The sequence below is a fragment of the Camelus bactrianus genome, chromosome 4 (genome assembly GCF_048773025.1).
Source record: "Camelus bactrianus isolate YW-2024 breed Bactrian camel chromosome 4, ASM4877302v1, whole genome shotgun sequence".
NCBI classification, from domain to species: Eukaryota; Metazoa; Chordata; class Mammalia; order Artiodactyla; family Camelidae; genus Camelus; species Camelus bactrianus.
Window position 1 is genome coordinate 54915779 of NC_133542.1, and position 23856 is coordinate 54939634.

Consider the following 23856-nt stretch of genomic DNA (forward strand, 5'->3'; position numbering starts at 1 on the left):
GGGGATCACTACCCTGTACCCTAGTTTCACTGGAACCAAGTACCACTGGTTCCCAAACTTCCATGCACATAAATACAATCTTGGATGCTTGTCAAAAATGCAGACTCTGGGTCCATACCTGGAGATTTTGCTACAGTAAATCTAGGTTAGTGTCCAGGAATTTCCATTTTATGAACATCCTTGGTGAGACTGATATAGGTAATAGATGGACTTATACTTTGAGAAACACTTCATTGGATAATTAAATCACAAACTAGTTCCTAGTTCCTCTAATTTCAGGCTCCCCAGGTAACCTTCTGATAAAAAAGCCTTTCTCCATGCCTTCACAAAGAAAATACATCGCTTGTATCAGTATATGTATTCCAGCCCATGTGACAGAACTCTTTCCTGTTCTAAAGAATACATAGGCATGGTTTTGTCCCTCAGTCTGATGGACTTGATGAATATTGGTTTGCCCCTTATAAATGTATGTGCTTACCATGTGATACTGGAAAACCAAACTTCTGGGATTGAGGGACAGAAATGTAAAATATTTATGCCAAATTTACCAAGATAAAGGGTATTGACAAAATTCCCTCCTTAAAAGAAATTCTATGCCTGACATCATTATGGTTGTTATGTTCTTTTTCTTCGTTTAAATTAATAAACTTAATTTTTCTCAGAGTAGTTGTAGGTTCACAGCCACACTGAGTGGGAAGTACACAGAGTCCCCATACAACCCCTGTCCTCCCACACACACCCCCTCTCCCATCACGGACGTCGTGCAGCACAGCGGTGCACTGTTATGACCAGCGAACCTGCACTGACACATCATTTTCACCCAAAGTCCACAGTATAAATTAGGGTTCACTCTATGTTACACATTCTACGAATTTTAACAAGTATTATGTTCTTTTAAGAGATTAAGCTTAACATAGAAATAGAATATTTCCATGTTAAACTTAATTCAACAAGTGTTTCAATAATTTGAGTGTGGTTAATTTTCCTAATTCTAAATAAATATTCATTATTGACATTTTGGAAAAATGAAAACATTTAAAAGCCACAAGTTACGTTACTCCCCCGGGATAAACATTGTGAGCATTCTAATTCTTTTTTTTTCTTTAAGTCATTATTTGGTCTTTATGTACCTGTGTTTATTGTGGTGGTGGTGGCTTATTTCTTTACAAAACTGGGATTAAACATTTCCTAACATTGTATCATTGTACCATATTTTAACAGTATTAACTCTCCTCTGCTCTGATTTTATTTTTCTTCTTAGCATTTATTGCTACCTGACATAATATATTTGTTTGCCTTCATATTTCCTGTTTTCTCCTGACTGTGTGTTCCAGGACAGCAGTTGTTCCAGAAGGGGGTTCTGTTCACTGTGAAAACCCAGCACCTATAACAGTGACTGACACGTTAGTTACTCAATACACATTTGCAGGATGAATGAATAAATGAATGAGTGGCATTTTATTGTGTCAGTAAATGCTTGAAAATCATGATTTACAATGATTAAGCAATTCTATCAAATGTATACAGTGTAATTTGTTGAACATTCTTCTACTGATCCACTGATCCACAGTTGAGCTAGTCCCACCTTCTAATTTTTTACTATTATAATTAATGAGGATGTATAAATCTTATTTATAAAAGGGAGTTCATATTTCTTATATTTCCTTAGAACTAATACCTAAAAGTAGAGTTATTATGTCAAAAATTATAAAAATCTTAAAGACCTTTTCAGATATTACCAATAACTTTCCAGGAATATTGCAATTAATACGTCTATAAGCACTGTAGGAAAATGTACGTCTCTTTGCATCTTTGCTAATATTGAGTCCTGCCATTTTATTTTTAAAAATCTGGCCAGTTCAGTAAGTCAAAAATTATATTTCTTTGATGTCTGAACTGCTTAATAAAATAACAACAATAAAGGATTTTATCTTATGTATCCAAGCTTACTGAACACTTTTTCTTAATCATTCGCTTTTTTATTTTGTTCATGGTTTTTTCAAAAAGACTTGTTATTGATTTTGATGCTATTAAGTCCATCTATTCCTTTGCAATTTCTTCCATTATTTTTGTGCTTAGAAGAGTTTTCTCCATTTTGAGATAAGAGAAATACTCACCCCTACTTCTAGCTAATTATGTAAAGGTTTTTCACGTATCATCCATTCATCCATTTGGAATAAATTTCAATCTATGATGTGGTATATAAATCTATTTTTTTCTATTTAGTTCACTAATGATCCCAGTATAATGTAGTTGAGTAATTTTCTTTTTCCTTACTTATCTGGGTTATCACTGTCACCACATAATTTTTTTTTTTTTAACATGGAAGAGTCTGTTGTGGAGCATTCAGATCTGTTCCATTGATTCATTTGTTTATTTTAGTTCACCAGTATTCCTTGTTTGACATCTTCCAACTTATATTAAGTTTAAATATTTATTAAGGCATGTGACCTCAAATACCTCCTCTATTTGGGAAGTGCCACATGTGATAACTGATATCTCATGTTCTTTTCACTTGTGTTGAGTTGAATACTAGTGAAATATGATGCTTTTTTAAATGTGTGCACATTGACCACTTCGGTTTTTCCTTTGTTTATTGCCTGTCTATATCAATTTTCTATTAGACTATTTAACTTTTTCTTACTAATTTGTAAGTGTACTCTATTAATTAGAGATATTAATGTAATACATGGTTTATTTTTGTCTTTATTTTAGTTCCACTCTTTTTCATGCATGAAGTTAGCTGGAGCACTGGCTCCTTTCCATAACTGGCCTAACTTCTGCAGTAGAAGCTTCCTATTATTGAAACATCCATTCTTCTCCCACCTATATGAACTTGTACCACATTCTGTTTATATGGACTAGTGGTTAATAGTGAAAACTCTGGGATCAGACCGCCACTGTTCTCTTCATCACTGTTGTCTATGAGTTAGAGGGTGAGCTGGAGCAGTGGCCTTCAGCACATGGTAAATGGCACATAAGTGACAGCTGTTATTATTGCACTGGCTAAATGATCTCTCCTGCTGTGTTTTTGCTCATCTTCACATCCTGCTTCATTCTGCAAGATCATGCTCTGTAAGCCTTGACCTTGGCTCTTTGAATATTTTCAGCTACTCACCTCCCCAGAGACAGTTTGGAAACTCTCTCAAGTGAGATAAATGGAGTCCTCCAAATTCTTTGCTTTGATGCCTTCCCTCACTGCTTAAAAAAAATTGCCAAATATTCCCATGTCTGGCCTTGTAATATTAGGGATGCTGTGGGAAGTTATTGTGGAGGTGACATGCTGAACTTATCAGGACATGCTTAATTTACCATGGCAGCCTGAAGGGGCAATGAAGTCATCAAACTCCTTCCTGCCCAATCCAGGAGCTGGTTGTGGCAACAACCCACCCCCCGCTTCCCAGCCCCCTTAGCCAGCAAGCCTAGCAAAATGAAGACTCCCAACTCCTGAGGTCCTTCAGTTTCAACCCACCCACACGTTTGCATCTCAGGTCTGGCTCCTGATAGCATTGCCTCTGCTCTGAGCTTGGAACTCATATAGGAAAATCCACCTGTGTTTGTTTTCCTGTCAGTCCATTTCCAGATGCTTTATAGCTTCTAGAATGGTAGCCAACTATGGATCAAGCCCAAATTTCATGGCTCTCATGTTTATTCATGTTTATTAATTTATTATGATCTCTCACGATACTAAGTGTTGACTGGGTTCAGCTGAGTGGCTCTTCTCCTGGTGCCACGTTAGGTCTCCCATGCAGTTACACTCAGACTGTTATGCTGCAGGGGACATCCAAGATGATGTCTCCTCTCACACATCTGGCCCCCTGGTGCTTCTCCAAGAGGCCATTCTCTCCATCCTCAGGGGTATCTTCCAAGGTCATTCCGCATGACCTCTCTCCACAGTATGGTAGTTAGACTCCATACATGGTGGCCAGCTTGCAAAAGTGCAGGGGACCAAAATATGCCACTGATACAAGGATAATATTGAGCTGGAGGCAAACAAGAATTGACAAATGCAGAAAGACACCTTCCTGGAGCTTCCCCGGCAGCAGAAGCTTCTGAGAAATGAGGGCTGCCATACTCCCTCTCTCAGGGAAGCTTCATGCTGTGCAAAAGACAGAAAGTCAACACTGAGATGAACCTGCACAAACCAACCTCACTCCGTTAGTCTCCCCTGTATATTTACTGTCCCCCCGTCTGTTACCCTTGGAAGCCTAAAGCCCTTACCGTTGGTCCTGCCACTTCTCTACAAATACATTGTTCTTTGCTAAGATGCCACATATGCCCAAGTTCTAACCACTTGGAGTTCTAACCACTCCTTTGAGCTGCTCATCACTGAGCAGATGTAGAGTGCATGTGTTAACAAAATCATTTTTTCTCTTGTTAATCTGTCTTTAGTCGGTCTAATTGGCAGGGCCCCCATCAATGAACTTATGATGGATATAGAAAAAAGTTTTTCCTCCCCTATAAGTGTAAAAGAGGAAGCTGCCAGGACTTTTAAAGGCTTAGATATAAAATGGCCCAGCACTACTCTTGGCATTCTGTTTGCTAAAGTTCAGCTTCATTATAGGCAGGGAACTACATGAGGACCTGGGTACCAGTGAGCCTGGTTCACTGGGAACATTTTTGTGTAACTATCACATTATCTTCTTGGTTTTCTAGAGCTCTTATGGTTTTTTTTAAATTGGATTATTTCAAAAAGATTTTGAGGAGAGAAAAATGGTGAATTCCTAGCTGTAATTCATCATCTTCAAAGTGTAAGTCGAGTATTTGTTTTGAAAATGGCTACGTAAATTATTTTTTAGTATTTACGTCATTCTCTTTTTACATATATGTGTTATTTAATACATTTACAATAATCTTTTCATTCTCCAACTCTCTCAATATCACTTAATTGAAAAAATAATTTTTTCTTTGACAATGAGATCCTTCAGAATAAGAATATATTTAATTCCTTAGTTCAATAAACATTTTAAATGCCCATTATGTGCTAGGTCCTACAATTAGGGTACAGACTGACTAATATTTTTAATTTAATTCAGTGGTCAGGAACTGCAAAGCATTTTCCTAAGTGCATTAAGCTCCTGTCAAATGCCTGGTATGAAGGGGTAGAAAGGATTATAAGACACAGTGCTGTCCTCACAGGGCCTTCCTGCAGTAATGAAGATTATCAAACGTAATAAAAATGAACATCTAATATCCACATGGAAAAGAATGAAACTGAACCCTTGCTTAACACCATATACAAAATTAACTCAAAATGGATCAAAGACCTAAACGTGAAATCTGAAATAATAAAACTTTGAGAAGAAAACAAGGAAAGCTTCCTGACACTTCAGTTGACAATGACTTCTTGGATATGACACCAAACGCACAGGCTACAGAAGAAAAAATGGGACAAACTGGACTTCACAAAAATTAAAGAATTCTGTGCACCAAAGGACACTGCTATGGTCTGGACGTATGTGTTCCTTCAAAATCCACATGTTGAAATCCTAACTCACAAACGGATGACATTAGGAAGTGGGGCCTTTGGGAGGTGATTGGGTCATGAGGGTGCAGCCCAGTAGGATGAGACCAGTGCCCTTATAAAAGGAACTCCAGAGAGATCCCTCACCCCTTCCACCATGTGAGGACACAGCAAGAAGGCAGATGTAAATGCGATATGACCTTCACCAGGCACCGAATCTGCTGGTGCCTTGATCTTGGACTTCCCAACCTCCAGAATGGTGAAAAATAAATTTTTATTGTTTAAAAACTGCCTAGTTGGGGGGAGAGTATAGCTCAAGTGGTAGAGCACATGCCTAGCATACACAAGGTCCTGGGTTCAATCCCCTGTACTTCCTCCAAAAATAAATAAATTATCCCCCCAAAATAAATAAATAAATAAATAAAAATAAATAAATAAAAACTGCCTAGTTTATGGTAATTTTTTTATAGAAGCCCAACTAGACTAAGACAGTATGAATAGAATAAAAAGGCAACTCACAGGAGAAAATAACTGCAGATCATGTATCCGTTAAGGGATTAACACCCAGAATATATAGAGAACACCCAGAACTCAACAACAAAAAAACAAAGAACCCAATTCAAAAATGAGCGAAGGACTTCAATAAATGTTTCTCCAAAGAAGATATACAAATGGCCAAAACGCACGTGAAATGATGCTCAGCACCACTAATCATCACGGAAATGTAACTCAAAACCACAATGTAATACCACTTCACACCCATTACAAGGGCTATTAATAAAAAAATAGTTGAGGTGAGGATGTGGACAAGCTGGAAGCCTCGTGCCCTGCTGGTAGGAGTGTAAAATGGTGCGGCCACTATGAAAACCAGTATGGCAGTTCTTCCAAAAGTTAAACATAAAATTACAATCTGAGCCAGTAATTCCACTTCTGGTTATACACCCAAAAGGATTCAAAGCAGAGATCTGAACAGATATTTGTACACCCATGTCCACATCATTATTCACAACAGACAAAAAGTGGAAACAACCCAACTGTCTACTGGCGGATGAGTAAATAAACAAAGTGTGGTATATACATATAATGGAATATTATTCAATCTTACAAAGGGGGGAAGTTCTGATACATGCTACAACATGGATGAACGTTGAAGAAATTATGCTAAGGGAATAAACCAGACACAGAGGGACAAATATTACATGATCGCATTTATATGGGATACCTGGAGTAGTCAAATTCATAGAGACAGAAAGCAAAAGGGTTGCTAGGGATGAGGATGGAGCAGGGGTGGAGGAAGGGCAGACCAGGGAGTTACTGTTTAATGGACAGAGTTTTAGTCTGGGATGATGAGAAAGTTCTGGAGATGAATAGTGGTGATGGTTGCGCAACAATGTGAATGTACTTAACGTCCCTGAATTGTATATTTTAAAACGATTAAAATGGCAAATTGCATGTTACATATTTTTACCACAATAAAATAAACACATAAAACAGAAAGCAGTAAATTCTGTAAGAAAGGCGCAAGGAAGATTTCCCTAGGCTTTTCCTCAGACATCATATCTAAAATTTCAATCCTGTTTCCACTCTGATACTGCTTACTCCCCACATCTGCTTTCTCTGTTCTTATCACTATTTAATAGTTTATAAATGCAACTTTATTTATTTTTATTGTCTGCTTTCCCCCTTCGAATGTAAGCTCTATAAAGGTAGAAATTTTTGCCTAATTTGTTCATTCCTTTATCTGTAGTGACTAGAACACATAGTTAATGCTTGATAAACATTTGTTGAATGAGTAGATAAAATGGTGAGGGACTTGAGAGGAAGGAAAAATGATTTACTGAGCAGTTGAAGGAAATCTTCAAAGAGAAAGTGGATATTACATGTGCCTTTAAGGATGAACAGGATTTGAACTCTTGTGAGGCAGGAGTGGTGTGCCCATCAGACTGGGGGGAAAAATTACAGAACATATAAAGTGTTGGCCTAGGGGCAAGGGAAACTGATACTCTTAAACAGTATTGATAGGAACATACATGGCAATTTTGATAGAATTTTGGTAGAACCTATTAAATTTAAAACCCACATTTAAAACCCAGCAATCTCACTTCTTCGCATCTTTCATAGAGTAATTCTCAGATGTGCACAGAGGCAGGAAACTGAGGCATAGAAGGATTAAGCAACTTGACCAGAGTCATCTCATAATGCATGTGCGGATTAGAAGTTAATATACAAGGCATTTCAAAAAGGACCTGGACACATAATAAGCACTATATAAACACTGGCCCACATTATTATTTATTGGCTAATTGTACTTTTTCAATGAATTTTCTGTATAAACTTTTTGTTTTTGCCTAAGTGGATTATATAATGCTTTTCTTTTCAATTTGTATGAGTAATTTATATATTAAAGATATTCTATTTGTCACATGTTGGAAGTATTTTTCAGTTTGTTGCATGCTTTTTATTCTGTTTACATTGTTGTGACATGATGATATAATGAAATCTTTATGTAGTCAATTCCATTGTGGGTATTTTTTAAGCTTGGATATTTGCTGCCAATCAGAAATCTGAAAAATATTTGCTTCTTATTTATTCTGTTTCTGTAGTCTGACTTTTTATATTTACTAATCAATCCAGCTGGAGTTGATGTTAGCGTACACAGACGTTTCTGTATGAGTTTCCTACGGCTGCTGTAACAAATTACCACAAACCGGGTGGCCTGAAACAACAGAAGTATATTGCTTCTCAATTTTGGAAGCTGGAAATCCACAAGTAAGATGTTGGCAGGGCTATGCTCTCTCTGAAGGCTTTAGGGGAAGATCCTTCCTCGTCTCTTCCTGACTCTGTTGGTTGCTAACAATTCCTGGCACTCCTTGAATAGTGGCTGCATCACTCTGATCTCTGCCTCCATCATCACATGGCATTCTTCCCTGCGTCTGTGTCCATCTCTCTTTTTATAAGGACACCAGTCACTGGATTAGGGTCCACTCTAATCTTGTATGACCTCATCTTAACTGGATTATGTCTAGTTCCCAGTATGGCAACATTCACAAGTACTGGGGGTTAGGCCTTAAACATATATTTTGGGGACACACAAGTCAACACATTACAGTTCGTAAATAGCTAACCAATTATTCTACTGCTAACACTTTTCCCTATTAAAGATTCTTAAAATGACCTTTAACTGTACCATCAGATCCTAAATTAAATGGGTATACACTGAAGTCTCAGGCTGTCATTTTTCACTCTACTCTGTTTCTTACACTAATATGAGAGGCGATGTATCTTTAAGTGGCTTACAATCATTTTTGATAAGTAGTTGAACATGATGACTTTAAAAAAAATTGGGGGGTGGTAATTACACTTATTTATTATTTTTTTAATGGAAGTACTGGGGATTGAACCCAGGACCTCGTGCACGCTAAGCACACACTCTACCACTGAGCTAAACCCTCCTCTCCATGATGACTTTTTTAAATGTCATGTAATACAACAATACAGCCAAATTACTTCCCTCTGCCAAAAACCTGTACTCAGACTAGCAGAGTCTTCTTCATTCCTAACTTTCTCAGAGCTACTGGTTTTGTCATGAAAGCTGTGTGGAAGAGTAGGAGGCATGGTTTTTGCTGTTCAGGAGCACACCCCCTATTCACAGCCCCTGTGCGGTTTTTTGTTGTTTGTTTCACTTTATTTTTAACTAAACTACAGCATGGGCTACAACTACTTTATAGTAATTTGGAATTGGCAATAAACAATGAGACAGACTGGGAATACCAATGGGATCTAGAAACCATGCATTTAGTATCTGACGTATCAGTGGGACAACTGCTGTCTGAACTTCCAACACTTTGGGTCCTGCGGCTCTTCTTAATTAATATACAGTAACAGCTCTACAAAACACAGGCAGGCCTGTATTGCAGAACTACAAATCATGAACATCAGGGGAAAAGAAACCCATACTTTCCATTTAAAGTTAAAAAAAAATTTTTTAATGCTCTAAAGTTTCTTTACAGAAGTCTATAGGATTATATTAATTTATTCATAGTTTCCTTTATGACAAGACAATATAATTCTAAAACAATTTTCAGGACATTTGAGCAACACATAGATTAGATAACCAGCTGTGAGACAGACAGAGTCCTGAAAAGATGCTGGGTTCCTGCATCCATCTCCCACCCCATCCAGACCCAACCAAGCCTCACTGCCTTCCTGGAACCTGCCTCCATCCCAGCACAAAACTGAGTTCTCTGACTTGTTTATTTCTCCTAGTGACCTTCTGAGGGCAGAGATTCAGAGATTCATCCAACAAAGGTAGTGCCTAGCATGCAACTGCTTCCCAACAAATATTGGAGAATAAATGACAATAAACTAATTAACAGATAAACATGATTTCAACAAAAAAAGCCAGCTATGCTTTTTAACTCAAAAGACAAGCCAGATATACTTGAAATAAAGCATGTACTGAAATCAGCGTTAGCTAGTAATGAAAAAACCTGTTGACAAAGAAGCCTGAATTGGGGGTGGGGGGAGGAGAACCAAACTGTTTAAACATATTGAACTTGAGCAAAAGATCTATTTCACAATTTATTGCTAACAATTTTTTCTACTTCCTCTTGCAAAATTAATGAGAAAATCAGTTCAAATAAAAAACAAAAAGAATGTTGGGTTGTGTAAACGATACTGTTTAAACATGAAACATGTGAATACCAGGCCTTTGCCCCAGTGGCTGGCTGGCTGGCTGACTGCACCACTAAATCAACTTTCAAATCCTAGTTAGATAGCTAAGCTGAGAGAAGTAGTTTCAGACATATTCATGTAGTATGTATACGAGTTGGAATTGCAGAAGTTAAGAACCACGTATATGGTTAGCTGGCTTTCCAAAAGTTTGTAACAAATTGTAAACTCACCAGCAAACTATGAAAACATTTTCCCCAAACACTTTTGATATTATCGGAGGTTACTGTATAACTGTTCATTTTAATACATAATAATACCACTTTGTTTTAATTTGCTTTTTTTGATGAGTGGCTAAGTTTTCCTTTCATGATTGAGTTCTTTCTCTGTTCCGGGCACTCTTCCTAGTCCTTAAAGAATGTGACTAAGTAAGATAGACAGCGATCTCTGTCTTCTAACAAGAAACATAATAAATAAATAAACAAGGTATTGGGTTGGAAGACAGTAAGCTGTTTAATGGCAGAGAGTTGGGGGAAGGAAAGCAGGGTGAGGGGCACTGGGAGCACTGGACTGCAAAATGGGCGTTTTGTCCCGTTAAATAGGGTGATCAAGGAGCAGAGCAGGTTTCATTGAGAAGGTGAGATTTGAGCAAAGATTGGAGGAGGTGAAAGAGAGGGCAGATATCTGTAGAAGAGTGTTTCAGGAAGAGAGAACAAAAGACCCATGCAGGAGTGGACCTGGTCAACTCAAGGGACAGCAAGGAGGCCAGTGTGGCTAGAGCAGAGTGAACTTGGGGAAATGTGTAGCTGATGAAGTCAGAAAAGCAATGAAGAGCATAGGAGAGCACTGTAAAGATTTGGGGTTTCACTGATTGAAGTTGGGGCCAGTGTAGGGTTTTAAGAGTGCATGAACGGTTCTATGGTTTAAAAGGATGAAGCTATGGTATTTAGACTACACCAAAAGGAGCAAGAGTAGAAACACGATGGGCACGTGAATGGAGTGACCAAGGTGGCAGAGGTGGAGATTACGCATGGCCTCTTGGCATGAACTCTCAGTGAGGCTCATCTAGCTCCCATCACCTCTGAACACCCAACCTGCCAGAAAGAGAGATCGGTGCTGAATTCCCAATAGGGTACTATTCTTTGAGGGATCAACTGGCCACTTGGTGACAAGTGGACTTCATTGGGCCCTTTGCACGCTGGAAGGAGAAGCAGTTTGTTCTTGCAGGAACAGACATTTATTCTGGGTACAGGTTTACATTTCCTGCCAGCAGAGCTTCAGCTTGTCCCACCACACAGTAGTTTACAGAGTGCCTGATCCATAGCCTGAACCCCACCCATCACAGCATCCAACCAGGGGACCCACTTCACAGGGAGGGAGGTCTGGGAGTGATCCCATCACCATAGAACTCATTGGTCTTGTCACATACCACCCTCCGCAGAAGAGCCAGCCAGACAGCAAAGGCGTGATCTGCTGATGGTGCAGATGAAGCACCATCTTGGAGGCAATACTGTGCAAGAACGGTCTCATTCTCCAGGGTGCAATCTACAAACTGAATTAAAGAACCCTATGGGCCTGAACAGGAAGACTAGTTGGGTTCAGGAATCAAGGCAGGGAAGCAGGAATGGTCTCACTTACCATCCCAGTGCCCTACTAAGGACCTTTCTGTCCCCACAACTGTGGAACCTGTGGAGTTAGAAGTCCTGGTCCTCAAAGGGGGAGCACTTTGCCAGGGGACACAGCAATGGTCCCACTGAACTACAAGTGGTAGCTGCCACTGCCTGTAGTAAGAGATGAAAAATCAAGAAGAGTCATAAACTTGGGAAGGGCAGTGGATTCTTATCAGTAAGACAAGGTAGGACCACAGTGAGACCTCAGAACAAGAAGGAATATATGTGGAACTGACTTGGATGCCTCTTGCTACTCCCTTGCTCAGTTATGACTATGAACGGACGAGTGCAGCAAGCCAGGCCTGAGAAGAGTGGAAACACAAAAGGCACACTCCCTTCAGGAATAAAGGCTGGGTCACACCACCAGTTAATGCACTGAGACCAGCAGAGGTGACTGATGAGAGCACGGGGAATCTAGTATGGATAGTGGAGGAGGGATGCGATGAGTCCCAGCAGTGGCCCTGAGACCAGCAGCCAGTCCCAAGTGTGTGGTTTACCCAAGTGTCCCACTTCTAGGTTTCCCTTTAAGCAGAGAGACTCAATGAGCCCCTGGAGCTGCTGTTTCCTGAGTGTGCATGGATGGGCGGGCTTACGTGGGGCAAGCCAATGCCTACTTCAGCCCAAAAGTGCACTGCTCGGATTGCCCTTCAAGAAAAAACTTACCTGTGAGAAATAGTTAGCTGACAGCTCTTCCGGCAGACCCCCTAGCCACTGAACATGGAGAGACACCAGAGGCCAGCAATTCCATCCAGCAGGTGACTGACTGCTCTAACGGGTCATCTTCACACCATTTACTCCCATCACGTTGCCTAACACTCTGTCAGGTCTCCATCAGTCTGACTCTTTGTCCACCCATCTGCTCCCTTCTTTCTTTCCTTTCACACCAAACACATCAGCATTGTGGTCTGAAGGCTTTCCTTGCCAAATTCTGCTTCCTCCCCCTTTATTTTCCACAGTTGATACCCACCAAAGAAACCTCTTGGACTCCTGACTCCACTTCAGTGTCTGAATTGACACAGTGACTAAACAATGAATGAGACTCACAGGGCTGAGAAACTTGGGGTGAGGGAGGCACGGTGGAGGGTGAGGATGCCTGAAGTCTAAGCTAGACAACAGAAGACATTTTTAAAGTTCAATTGTTATGGGCCGAAATTGTTTTATGGAGGTAAACTCTTTTTTCCTTTTTTTTTTTTTTTTTTGGTGGGGGGGAGGTAATTAGGGTTTTTGTTTCGTTTTGTTTTGTTTTTTTTGGTGGAGGTATTGGCGATTGAACCCAGGACCTTATGCATGCTGAGCATGCACTCTACCACTGGGTTATACCTTCCCCATTGTTTTAAAAAGTATATTGTAAAAAGAAATACTTTTAATAAAGAGTTGAAAACTTAAATTACAGCAAGGAAATATTTGCACCACTCTATAAACATCTAGAGCTTGGAAAGACATTCTATTACCATAAAACTTATGTCATAAATCACCAATAGATTTTGTAGACAATGGAGGTGGGAGCCATGTGTGTTGAAGGACTTAAGTCAGACACTGACATCTTTTAGAATAGGATCCAAAATCAGTCTTTGTCCTTTACTGTATTTCCATCACAATGTTAGGCACAGAGTAGATGCTCAGAGAATATATGGGGGATAGACTGGCATCCTACAGAATGCCATCAGTCAGGACAGACACTCTTGAGTGAGGAGGACCACAGAATTCCAAGGAAGTTTCCTAACATGAACTCATGTGTGGTGAGCCTCTTTCTCAGGCCCCGCCAGCTCCATGAGCAAAGCCTGGAAGCTCTACCTTCAACGTATCCAGAACCCAACCTCTTCTTACCACTTGTACAGCTTCCACACTAACACAAGTCACCATTCTCTTCTGGATTATTCCAATAACCTCCCAACTGGTCTCTTTGCACCCATCCTTACCGGGCCCCTATCCCCCACCAAGAAGTTCTCCACACAGCAATCAGAGTAACCCTTTTAAAACACAGGTCAGATTCTGCCACTCCTCCACCTTCAAATTTCCAATGACTTTCCATGTTACTCCAAATAAAAGCCAAAGTCTTTACAGTGGCTTTCTGCTTCACTGCCCCTACTTCCTTTACATCCCTAATATCATCAGCTACTCCCTCCCCATAGCTTCCCAGTAACTTCACCTGCCCTCCCGGGTACTGCTCCAATATGCCAAGGATGCTCCTACTTTGCGTCCCTGCATCTGCCCGTAACAAATGCTATGTGAGTATGAATATTTATGGCTCTTACTGTTGTTCCCTCTATTTGGTTCCCTCTAATTCTACTCAATATCTGCAAGTCTGGCTTCCTCACTTCTCTCTATTCTAAAATCAACTGTCAGGAAGAGGCTCCTTGATTAACCCACACCTCAGTCAGTGTCTCTGCAGAAAAGTATGCCACATTCAAATGAGGTATTGTTACACGTTGAATTGTGTCCCTCCAAAGGCTATGTTGAAGACCTAACCCCAATACCTTAGAATGTGACCTTACTTGGAAATATGGTCATTAAAGACATAATTAGTGAGACTGAGTCATACTGGAGTACACTGGGTCCTTAACCCAATACGACTGATATGAAATAATAAGAAATATAAATATTGGCCTCTGCCCCTGGTCCTTGCTAATATTTGATATCTGACCCTGGTTCCTGACACAGGGGTCCCAAAAGCTCTTATGATTTCCTGAGTGACAGCTGTAGCTCACACAGAGCTCTAAATCCCGTGGAATTTCCTGAGTAACAGGAATGCCTTTTGTTGTAATGAGGTGACTCCTGGTGGGCTCCTGGATAGGGGCCAGCCACCTGAGAGCCTAAGCCATGACTAGAAGGTTGCAACTTTCAGCCCAACCCCCCATTCTTTGGAGAAGAGAGGAAGGCTGGAAATTGAGTTAATAATAGATCATGCCTGTGTGATGAAACCTTCAAAAAAAATTCCCAAAGTACAGATTTTGGAGAACTCCTGGGCCAGTGAACACATCCACATGCCAGGAGGGTGGGGCACCCCAACTCCATGGGACAGGAGCTCCTACACTCAGGACCCTTCCAGATCTCACCCAATGTGTCTTTTCATCTGGTTGTTCATCTATATCCTTCATTATATCCTTTATTAGATAAGCAGTTGGTAAACATATTTCCCTGAATTGTGTAAACTGTTCTAGCAAACGATCAAACCCAAGAAGGGAGTTGTGGGCATCCCGGTTTATAGCCAGTCAGTCTGAAGTACAGGTGATAAGCTGGGACTTGCAACTGGCATCTGAAGTGGGGACAGTCTCATGGGACTGAGCCCTTAACTTGTGGGACCTGACACTGTCTCCAGGTAGTGTCAGAACTGAACTGAACTACAGGACAGCCAGCTGGTGCCTGCAGATAACTGGAGAATTACCTGGTGTGGGGGAAAAAAAACCCACACATTTGGTGACCAGAAGTAAAATACTGAAAGTAGTAACAGAGTGGTAAACAAGGAGAAAAAACAGTTTTTCCTATTCTACTGGCATCCTTATAAGAAGAGACACAGAGGAACAGACATACAAGAGGAGAACATCACATGCTGATGGAGGCAGAGATCGAGGTGGTGCAGCTGCAAGCCAAGGAATGCCAGCGATTGCCAGCAAACCATCAGGAGCGAGGAAGAGGCAAGGAAGAATTTCCTGTGGCAGGTGTCAGAGAGAGCACTGCTCCACCAACATCTTACATTTGGACTTCTAGCCTCCAGAGCTATGAAACACTAAAGCTCAATTCTTTTAAGCCAACCAGTTTGCGGCACTTTGTTCCAGCAGTCCTGTGAAACGAGTACAGGTGTAATCCAGGGAGATGCAATAAAGGGTCTCTTTACGATGATGTAGGGAAGCATACAGGGAAACTACAAGGACAGTGCAGCACCTTAGAGTGAAAAGTAGGGGCCCTCCAGGCCTGAAGGGGCAAGGTGGGAAGCAGTTACCAGAACCTGGAAGGAGAGAATCACCTGGAAGAAGAGTCACCTGGAAGGCCAGGAAACAGAAGCAATGACCTTACATCAAGAACACTGCCAACTGCAAAGAGGAATACATCCCTAATTTCACTCTCCTCCCTCCTCCCATCTCCTGCCGGGACTCTCCAGGAAGCCAACTGTGGTAGCCATATAGATTGGTGTTCTTGGGGCTAACTGCTGGGTGAAGCAGGGGTAAGAAAGAAGATGAGGGAGGGAAATAAAAGGCAGCTGGCACATTCTCTTTAGCAATTGTTTTTTTTTTTTTTTTTTGAGCACTACTGAGCTTCTTCACTTGCTTTTTGCAAAAAACAGCGCTCATCAGCACCCGATATATCACAAATAGCTTTGATTTCTAGTTCATTATCTGTTTATCTATTATCCCACTAGAAAATAAACTCCACGAAGACAGGGACTTTCTTCCCTATAGTATCCTCAGCACCCAGGACAGTTGCTGGCATGGAGAGTCTCAGTAACTATTTGATGAATGAATGGCTTGGAATCTGGTGTTTTTTTGACCCTGGTATTTTCTAAGTCAGTAGCTGCTGCATCTCTGCTTGCTCATCTTCTTCCCTGAAGTCACCTGACTGATTTCCAAAAAATCAAGCAAAATTCTCTGGCTTGTAAACAAGTATTTGGAATCAATGACTCCCTCCCGTCTTTACATTTTGGCCCAATAGCTCCTGAAGAAGCCCAGGGCCCATCCTCCAAGGCCTTGCCCATAAGCACCCTCATCTTGGTGGCCTCTGTGTTGGGGGAGTTGGATGGCGTCTTATCATCTCTCATGTGAACCGTGGGACTCCAGGCAAAGGCACCTACATCAGACAAAGGGGCATACAGCCTGTCCGACCTGTACTACTCAGTAAAGAAAATAAAAAATAGTAATTTCAAGTAGATCCATTAAAATACTTAAGCCAGTATCTCATGAAGTTTGGTGGGGCTCAAGTGAGATTATCTGTGGAAAATGTCTAGAATGGTGACTTGCCTAGAGTAAATATGTTTCTCATGTATTACTGAAGTTGCTGGAGAAGTCCTCTGTGAGGAAGAAAAATATGACTCGGACTCTGAATGATGAAAAGGAGTTAGTCATTCAAAGATCTGGGAAGAGAGTTTCAAGCTGAAGTAACCTCAACTGCAGAGACTAGAACCAGCTTAGCCTGTTGGAGGGAGGAAAAGGAAAGTGGTGCAGAGGGATGACAGTGAATGAGAGGGGGAGAGAAGCAAAGAGATGAGACCAGAGGGTTAGGCAAGAGTCAGGTCATGAACTTCCCAAGGCCAGGTAAAGAGTTTGAATTTTCTCAAGTATAATGAGGTATTAATAGATGTGACATGATCTGATTGTATCTGAAAAAGACCACTCTGCTGGGGAGATTTTAAAAGAAGTGGAAAGACCAGTTGGGAGAAGGGTGAATGATAACGATGGATGGGATGAGCCTAGGGTTGCAGAAGTAGAAATGGTGAGAAATGGCTGAATTGGGGATATAATTTGGAGAATAAAGTTGACAGGAGTTATCATGAATTAGATGCAGGGGCTTGAGGGGAGAAAGGGAGGGAAGAGATTCATCAGGGATGATGACTAGATTTTTGGTCTGAGCACCTCAGTAGATGGTGGTGCCATGAACTCAGATGGGGAAAGACTGGGAGAGGAGCAGATTTCAGGGGTAAGGGAGATCCACAGGGAATCAATGGTTCTGCTTTGCTCTGTTATAGTTTCAGAGGCTTATTATATATTTCAAGTGACGACACTGTGTAGGCAATTGGCTAACTATAGCTAAGGGGAGAGGTCAGACTGGAGGTATTTCAAAACAAGGGGCAAGATGATATCACCTGGTGATAACAGGAAGACAGAGGGCAGAAGGTTAGATAATGAATTACAAAACAGGGAGATGTGTGCTGTGGATGGGGCAATACCAGGTTAGTGGAGAGGGAGGCTGGTCAGGCAAAGTTCCATGGAAAAATTATGTCTGAGCTCCTAGAATCTATGGAAGACCAGTCAGTGAGAATGCTGGTCCTGAAAGGTAATTTGCAATTAGTCACACAGCTGGTAACCTAATGGTAACTTTATAATTGAACTACTTTAAGTCAAATGTGCAGCAGGGCACCGTATCAAGAGGCAGAATAGCCAGGTACCTTGGAGGACAGGCTCTGGAATCATTCTGCTTGGGTAGAAATTCTGGACCTGCCGCTTACCAGGTGGGACACTCCAGGTGCGTTACTCATCATCTCTATACTGAAGTTTTCTTATCTGTGAATGGGTATAATACAAATAGCTATCTAGTTATGGACTGCTTACTACGTTCCTGGTACTAAGATTTTCCACGTATTACTCAACACCCTTCTCCAATAATCAATGGCGTTGAATGCTAGTATTTGCCCTATCTTACTGATGAGGAACCTAAAGTACACTTCCCCACTCCACAAATATTGCCAGGCATGTTTACTCGTGTTGGGGGTGCACCTGGTGACACAAAATTCGTGCCTGTGTGCAGCCTGTCTGTGGTTTAGAGGAGAAGGGGGAAAGATAATAAACTCAATAATTTAATAATGTATTATATGGTAATTAAAGGTGATAAATGCTATAGAAAAAAACAACTGCGTAACGGAGCTAGGGAAGTTGCTGTTTTAGGCCAGGTATCCAGGGTAGACCTTCCTGAGAAGGCGACATGTGAGCAAAGATTTGAAGGAAGTGGGACAGTGAGCCACCCAGGTATCTGGGGAAAGACTCGGGAGCGGAAACAGCAAGCGCAAAGGTAGGCCTGCAGGTGAAAGCATTTGCCTAACATCCACCAACAGCGCCTAGAGCAAGCCGTGAGAGTAAGACGTGAGAGGCAGGGGCTGTGTACCCAGTAGTAAGAACTTTGACTTTTACTCTGGGTTAGGTGAGGAACCAGTGGACGCGCTGCCCAGGGAAGCGATATAACTTGACCTCCTAATTCGGTCCTTGTATTTAGGCCCAAGGTTCACCAAGACAGTCGGCGCTGGAGTCACTGCTCTCAGGATGAAAGAATCAATCTCCACCATAAGGGCTCAGCCACACCGCAAGCGCCCTGGAAGCGCCGGCCTACTACTGTGGCTACTACTGTGGCTACACTTAAACCCCGCCCCGACCTACCGCCCTCTAGTTCCCCAGCTCCAGGGCTCGGCATCCACTTAGACCGGTCTCCACGTAGCGCTTCCCCGGCTACGGATTGCGCAACTCGGACAACCGGGCGGAGTCTGGACGTAGGCGGAGCGGCGGCGGCAGCCGGCGGGAGAAGGCGACGAGGAAGCCCCGAAAGCCTTCGAGACGCCCACTGACTGCGCCTGCGCACGCGCAATCCAGGCCGCCAACATTCCAGAGCCGTAAACCGCCCCGCCCCAATTCCGGGGCGGAGTTCTTGGCTGCGCCTGCGCACAGCCTCGCCGCATCCTACGCCTGCGCGCTCCGCAGTCCGGCCCCATCCCCCAGGGTTTTTGGGTGGGGGAGGGGGCACGTCTCGGCTAGTCACGATGATGGCGGCTACCAGTCTGTGGTGAGCTAGCGGATTCTCTGCTTGTCTCGTAGAGCTCCTCGCGCCTCCTGCAGACTCAGTGGCTGGCGGCGGGCGCGTGAGGAAGCACGGCGGCCCGAGCTCGCGAGGAAGGCCGCAGTCGCGGAGGCAGCGGCGCGGCCCGGGGCCAGGGCTGGAGGACAGGCCGCTCTGCAGGGCGAATGTGACAAGCCCCCACCCCCACTGCCTTCCTCCTGAGTGCGCGAGGAGCGCGGGCGACCCCGGGGCCCCGCCAGGCCACAGACCCCGCCCAGCGGGCAGCACCCGGAGCAGGCCCGGCAGCGGAGCTGCGCGGCGGCACCATGCAGGTCACCCTGAAGACCCTCCAGCAGCAGACCTTCAAGATCGACATCGACCCGGAGGAGACGGTAAGAGCGGCAGGGAGCGCGGGGCCCGGGACAGGGCGGGGGCGGCCGCGCCAGGAGCCCGCCAGGCCTTAGCGGGAGGCGCGACCGGGCCGTGCGCGAGGCCCCGGTCTCAGCTCCGAGCAGGGCCGGCGGCGAGCCCGAGCGGGGAGAGCCCCGGGTGCACCCGGGAGGGCTCGGCGAGCGGGGGGGGGGGGTTGTTCGGGCCCCGGGCGCGGGGTGAGGCCTGCGGGTTCCGGGCGCGGGCAGGGCCCGGGGTCCCGGCGGCGTGCGGCCAACCCGACCCTTTGGATTTGGCTGTGGGCTTTGTGGCAGGGGTGAGGGGAAGCGGTGGCCGGACGCCGAAGACTTGGTGGCAGATGGCGTGGAGCACACGCCCGCGGGTACAGGAGACCTCGGCCTGGACGCTCTCGGCAGTGGGGCCAAAGGGGGAGGGGAGGTCAGGGCCGCCTGGGCGGTGGAGCCGGGCTCTGGTGTGGGTGCACAGGTGGGGGAGGGAGATGTAGGCGTCGACACTACTGCGTGGATCTGGTCCGGCGCTAAGGTCTAGGAGGTGGTAATCCGAGATAATGAGCCTTAAAAAAAAAGATACCAGGTTCCGTCTGCCGCAGAGCAAGAGGTGAGTGGTGAAGGGTGGTGAAAATGCGTTCTTTGCTCCCTTCCCCGCAGAACTGGTAACCCTTCTATTTGCATATATATCTTGAATCGTTTCGCTGCAATTCTCCCGCCACCGAACCCACACCCATATCTAGATTGCACTTTGAGGCCTCTTCGGTGGTGAAGATTGTTGGATTGTAACCCTTCAAATTCAGGCTCAAATTCAACTCCAGATTGATGGGGCCTCTGTCTTGGAACTCTTGAAATTGTAGGAGTTGAAACCCTGCACCCTCCTCCCACCCCCCAAATAATAGCATTTCAGGAGAGAAAAAAGAAAATAAAAACTTTGACTCTCTTCTCTAAACTCTTGAACCACCTCGAAAGTTCACATGTTAATAATCCTCATGTCGTCTTCTGTGTTCGTGCCTGCAAAAAGCCACTGTGTTGAAATCAGTACAACTTTAAGCCAAGATCTAAAAATGCGTTCAGTGTAAACTTACTGCCTATGTTCTGGAATTGTGATTCTGTACACCGTTAAGGTTGTCATAATGCTTTGTTTAAAGCAACAACTTTCTGCCCATCTGTATTTTTGAAAAAAATAGTTGACTGTTTTTGGTGGAGATGGAGGCGGGTCATTGGTGTTAATTAAATAAACCTGAACCCCCATTCGTGGCTCTAATTTATTTGCTGTGAAGATTAAATAGTATTTAATTGGTGGTCAATAAATGGAATTGATTATTAATCAATGGATACCTTTGAGTGAAGATACAGTGTTTTACCTGTATCATTTAAACCTAAAGTTTTCTACATTTTTAATTATTTAAAAAGCATTGTTCCAACCTTTTTGGAATTGTTGCACAAAATGATTTTAGTTCAAGATATTTACTTATATGTATAAGTATGCTGTGTGGTAAGTTTGTAAACGTGCAGGAGATAATTATAGATGAGGAATTCAGTGTCCTCAGAAGTAACTGACAACACCCTGTGAATTGTTGTTATTAACAGAAATCAAATTCTTCCTAAATATTTTTTTACTGCTTAGTGTATGCTTGTAGGTTAAAGGGGGAAAGTTAAAATGTAGCTGTTTAATGTTTTCAGAGAAAAATTTTCATAAAATGTCTGTTTGACTTTGATTTTTTTGTAGTGATAAATATTGATGCGGCAGAAACTTTACCAGCTTGTATTAACAATCCCAGAATCACTGAAACCTAAAGGATTTTTTTGTTTGTGAGCATCTGTGGGTTTACTGAAGTTATGTACTAACTTTCTACAGCTCCACTGAAATATTTATGTTCTGTAAGATTTGTATAGCTCTTTAGACATTTTATGCATTCGCTATCTTACAGCCAGTATTGTACCGATTAACTGTATTTGCTGTTTTCCAGTTTATTTCCAAGGGGATTTACTAAGTTACATGAATTGTAAAGTTTTAGAAGTATATTTTCAGAAAGCTTAGTTGTTACAGAGTTCTTCAGCTTTTTGTTGCTATTTGTCTGAATATAATTTTGTTGCTGTTTATATAAATATAAAAACTAGCATTGTTAGTATGGGGTAAGAATTCAAAGCATTTCATTGAGATGTACAACATTTACATTAAAATGACTTGTAGGTTTTTATTTTATTGGACCTAAATTTCAGAAATGGGAAAAACAATATTTTAATTCCATCCTCATAATAATTTCTAAGTTAATATTTTTGGTATAGTATTTGAGAGTAGAATTCCAATAAGAAGCAATGAAAATCATACAAATATAGGGAGACTGTAAGTGTCCTATTTATAATTTGTGAAAACTAGATGACCAAGGGTATTAAAAATAGAACTAAAATAAAAGGGAAAAATAAGGACTTTATTGAGACCTGTAGGGAGATCCACATAAAATGAACAGATTTTAGTCTTTAAAACCTCTATTTTGCCAGGTCAAAAGTTTGATTTTTACCTAGAAAGAACTAAGGAAACTTAAGTGATTTGAAATGGCCGATACAGAAACTCTTGTGAGCTTGAGATGAGCAGGAGCAAAAATAAGTGAAAGAGAGGACTGAGAGAGAAGGATCATGGGAGTGATTCATTTGCTGAACAAGTAAATGTTCAGTGAGCTCTGATTGGCAGGATGGGAGGAGTATAGGGCCGTGGGGGACGGGGTCTGGATCTCCTTGGGAGCCTTATTGACAGTATTAGCTCAGTCAGTGGCTATAGAGTAGGAGATGTAAAGAGTGGAAGAAGCAAGAGCATTTGTTTTTTTAAGGTATTTGTATTTGCTTGAGTTTTTGAGACTTGAAAGTCTTCCTCCCCACCTGTTTTCTTAACAAGTGAAACATTTTTAACATTGATTTGTTGTTCTGTACCCCTTACTTGCCCATTACCATGCACTGCCTTTGGTGTTAATCATTACAAAACAGTCTTTTATTACAGTAGTAATATATCTCCTCCTATAAAGTAAGTGGGGAAAAACCTAACAGTAAGTTTGCGATGACACTTTAAATGCACAAGCTGAAATTAATTATAAGTGACATCGAAATTGTGTACACTGGAAGTTTTTGGTAAGAGTTGTAAAGATGCGGTAGTTGCAGTTACTATAGATGGTGTATTTAGTGTGCTATATAGTAATCTGCAAAGAACTACCTCCCTTTGTGGTTTATTTGTATAATGGTGATTATGCTATAGAATACTGCTTGAGTGCATTGTGTTTGCTAGCCATCATTTACTAGCAAATTGTTCCTATTGAGGTTTATTGTATTTTAATATAGTTGTGCTGGAGATAGTTCCCTACTATGGAAGTTCCCTAGATTATTAAAACATTAAGTAGTAAATGTATTAAAACACTACCACAGAGGTCAAATTAAGGTTTCTTGGCATACTGGTAAAACAAAATACAGGAATTACCTGAGAAATCTGGTATGATTTCTGGCAGACTTTTGCTCTTTCTGTAAGTTGCACGTGATCAGTATTTAATAAAGATCTTTTGAATGAATTAAATACATTCTTTTGGTGAACTGTCAGGTCAGTGATCCCTCAGTGTTTGCATGTTGATTCATTTATTTCATATTTGTTGAATACTTAGTAAAAAATAATAGGTCTTGCTGTCAGTGGTGCATACATAGTAGTGAAATAAATCAAAAAACAAATTTTAAAAGCCAGATAATGGTGACTTACGTAGAGAATTGAAATAGAGTGAGGTAATATGATACTGCATGACTGGGTGGCTACTTTTAAAGTAACTAGTCACAGAAGGCCTTTCTAAATAAGGTGACATTTAAACTGAGATCTGAATAATGATAAGCACTCAGAGATGGGGAGAGATTTTCTGTAGGGAAAGACCTTTAAGACTGTGTTTTGGGAATCAAAAAAGGTCTGTATTGCTGATCTAGTAGGTGAGGGGGAAGAGGGGTAAGAGAATAGAGAGTTAGGCAAGGGGCCAGGACTTGGAGGGCTTTGTGATAAGTGGAGGGTTTTCAAGGTGTAATAGGAAGCCTTTGGGGACTTTTAAGCGGAGGAGAAAAAATGGTTTCTTCCATGATTTGAAAAGGTTACTTGGACTGCAGTGTGGAGAACAGATAGCAGGATGAGCAAGCGTGAAATCATGGAGACCACAGT

General features: G+C 42.1%; 1 protein-coding gene and 1 long non-coding RNA gene across 5 annotated transcripts in view; one reads left to right on the plus strand and one right to left on the minus strand.

Moving 5' to 3' along the window:
• LOC123612847 (uncharacterized) overlaps nt 1–19024 on the minus strand; it is a 204745-nt gene extending 185721 nt beyond the window's left edge. For both annotated transcript variants that reach the window (XR_012506491.1, XR_012506492.1), the window contains exon 1: nt 18885–19024. This is a non-coding gene — a long non-coding RNA (uncharacterized LOC123612847). The remainder of the gene's footprint in view (nt 1–18884) is intronic.
• Nucleotides 19025–19211: 187 nt separating this feature from the next.
• RAD23B (RAD23 homolog B, nucleotide excision repair protein) overlaps nt 19212–23856 on the plus strand; it is a 43202-nt gene continuing 38557 nt past the window's right edge. The window contains exon 1 of one of the 3 annotated variants that reach the window (XM_074361949.1): nt 19212–19670. In XM_074361949.1, the coding sequence (XP_074218050.1) occupies nt 19605–19670 (66 nt within the window). In that variant the 5' untranslated portion in view covers nt 19212–19604. Of the gene's footprint in view, nt 19671–23592; nt 23612–23809; nt 23855–23856 lie in introns of those variants that run through there. The other 2 variants (XM_074361952.1, XM_074361950.1) reach the window with 2 other exon arrangements.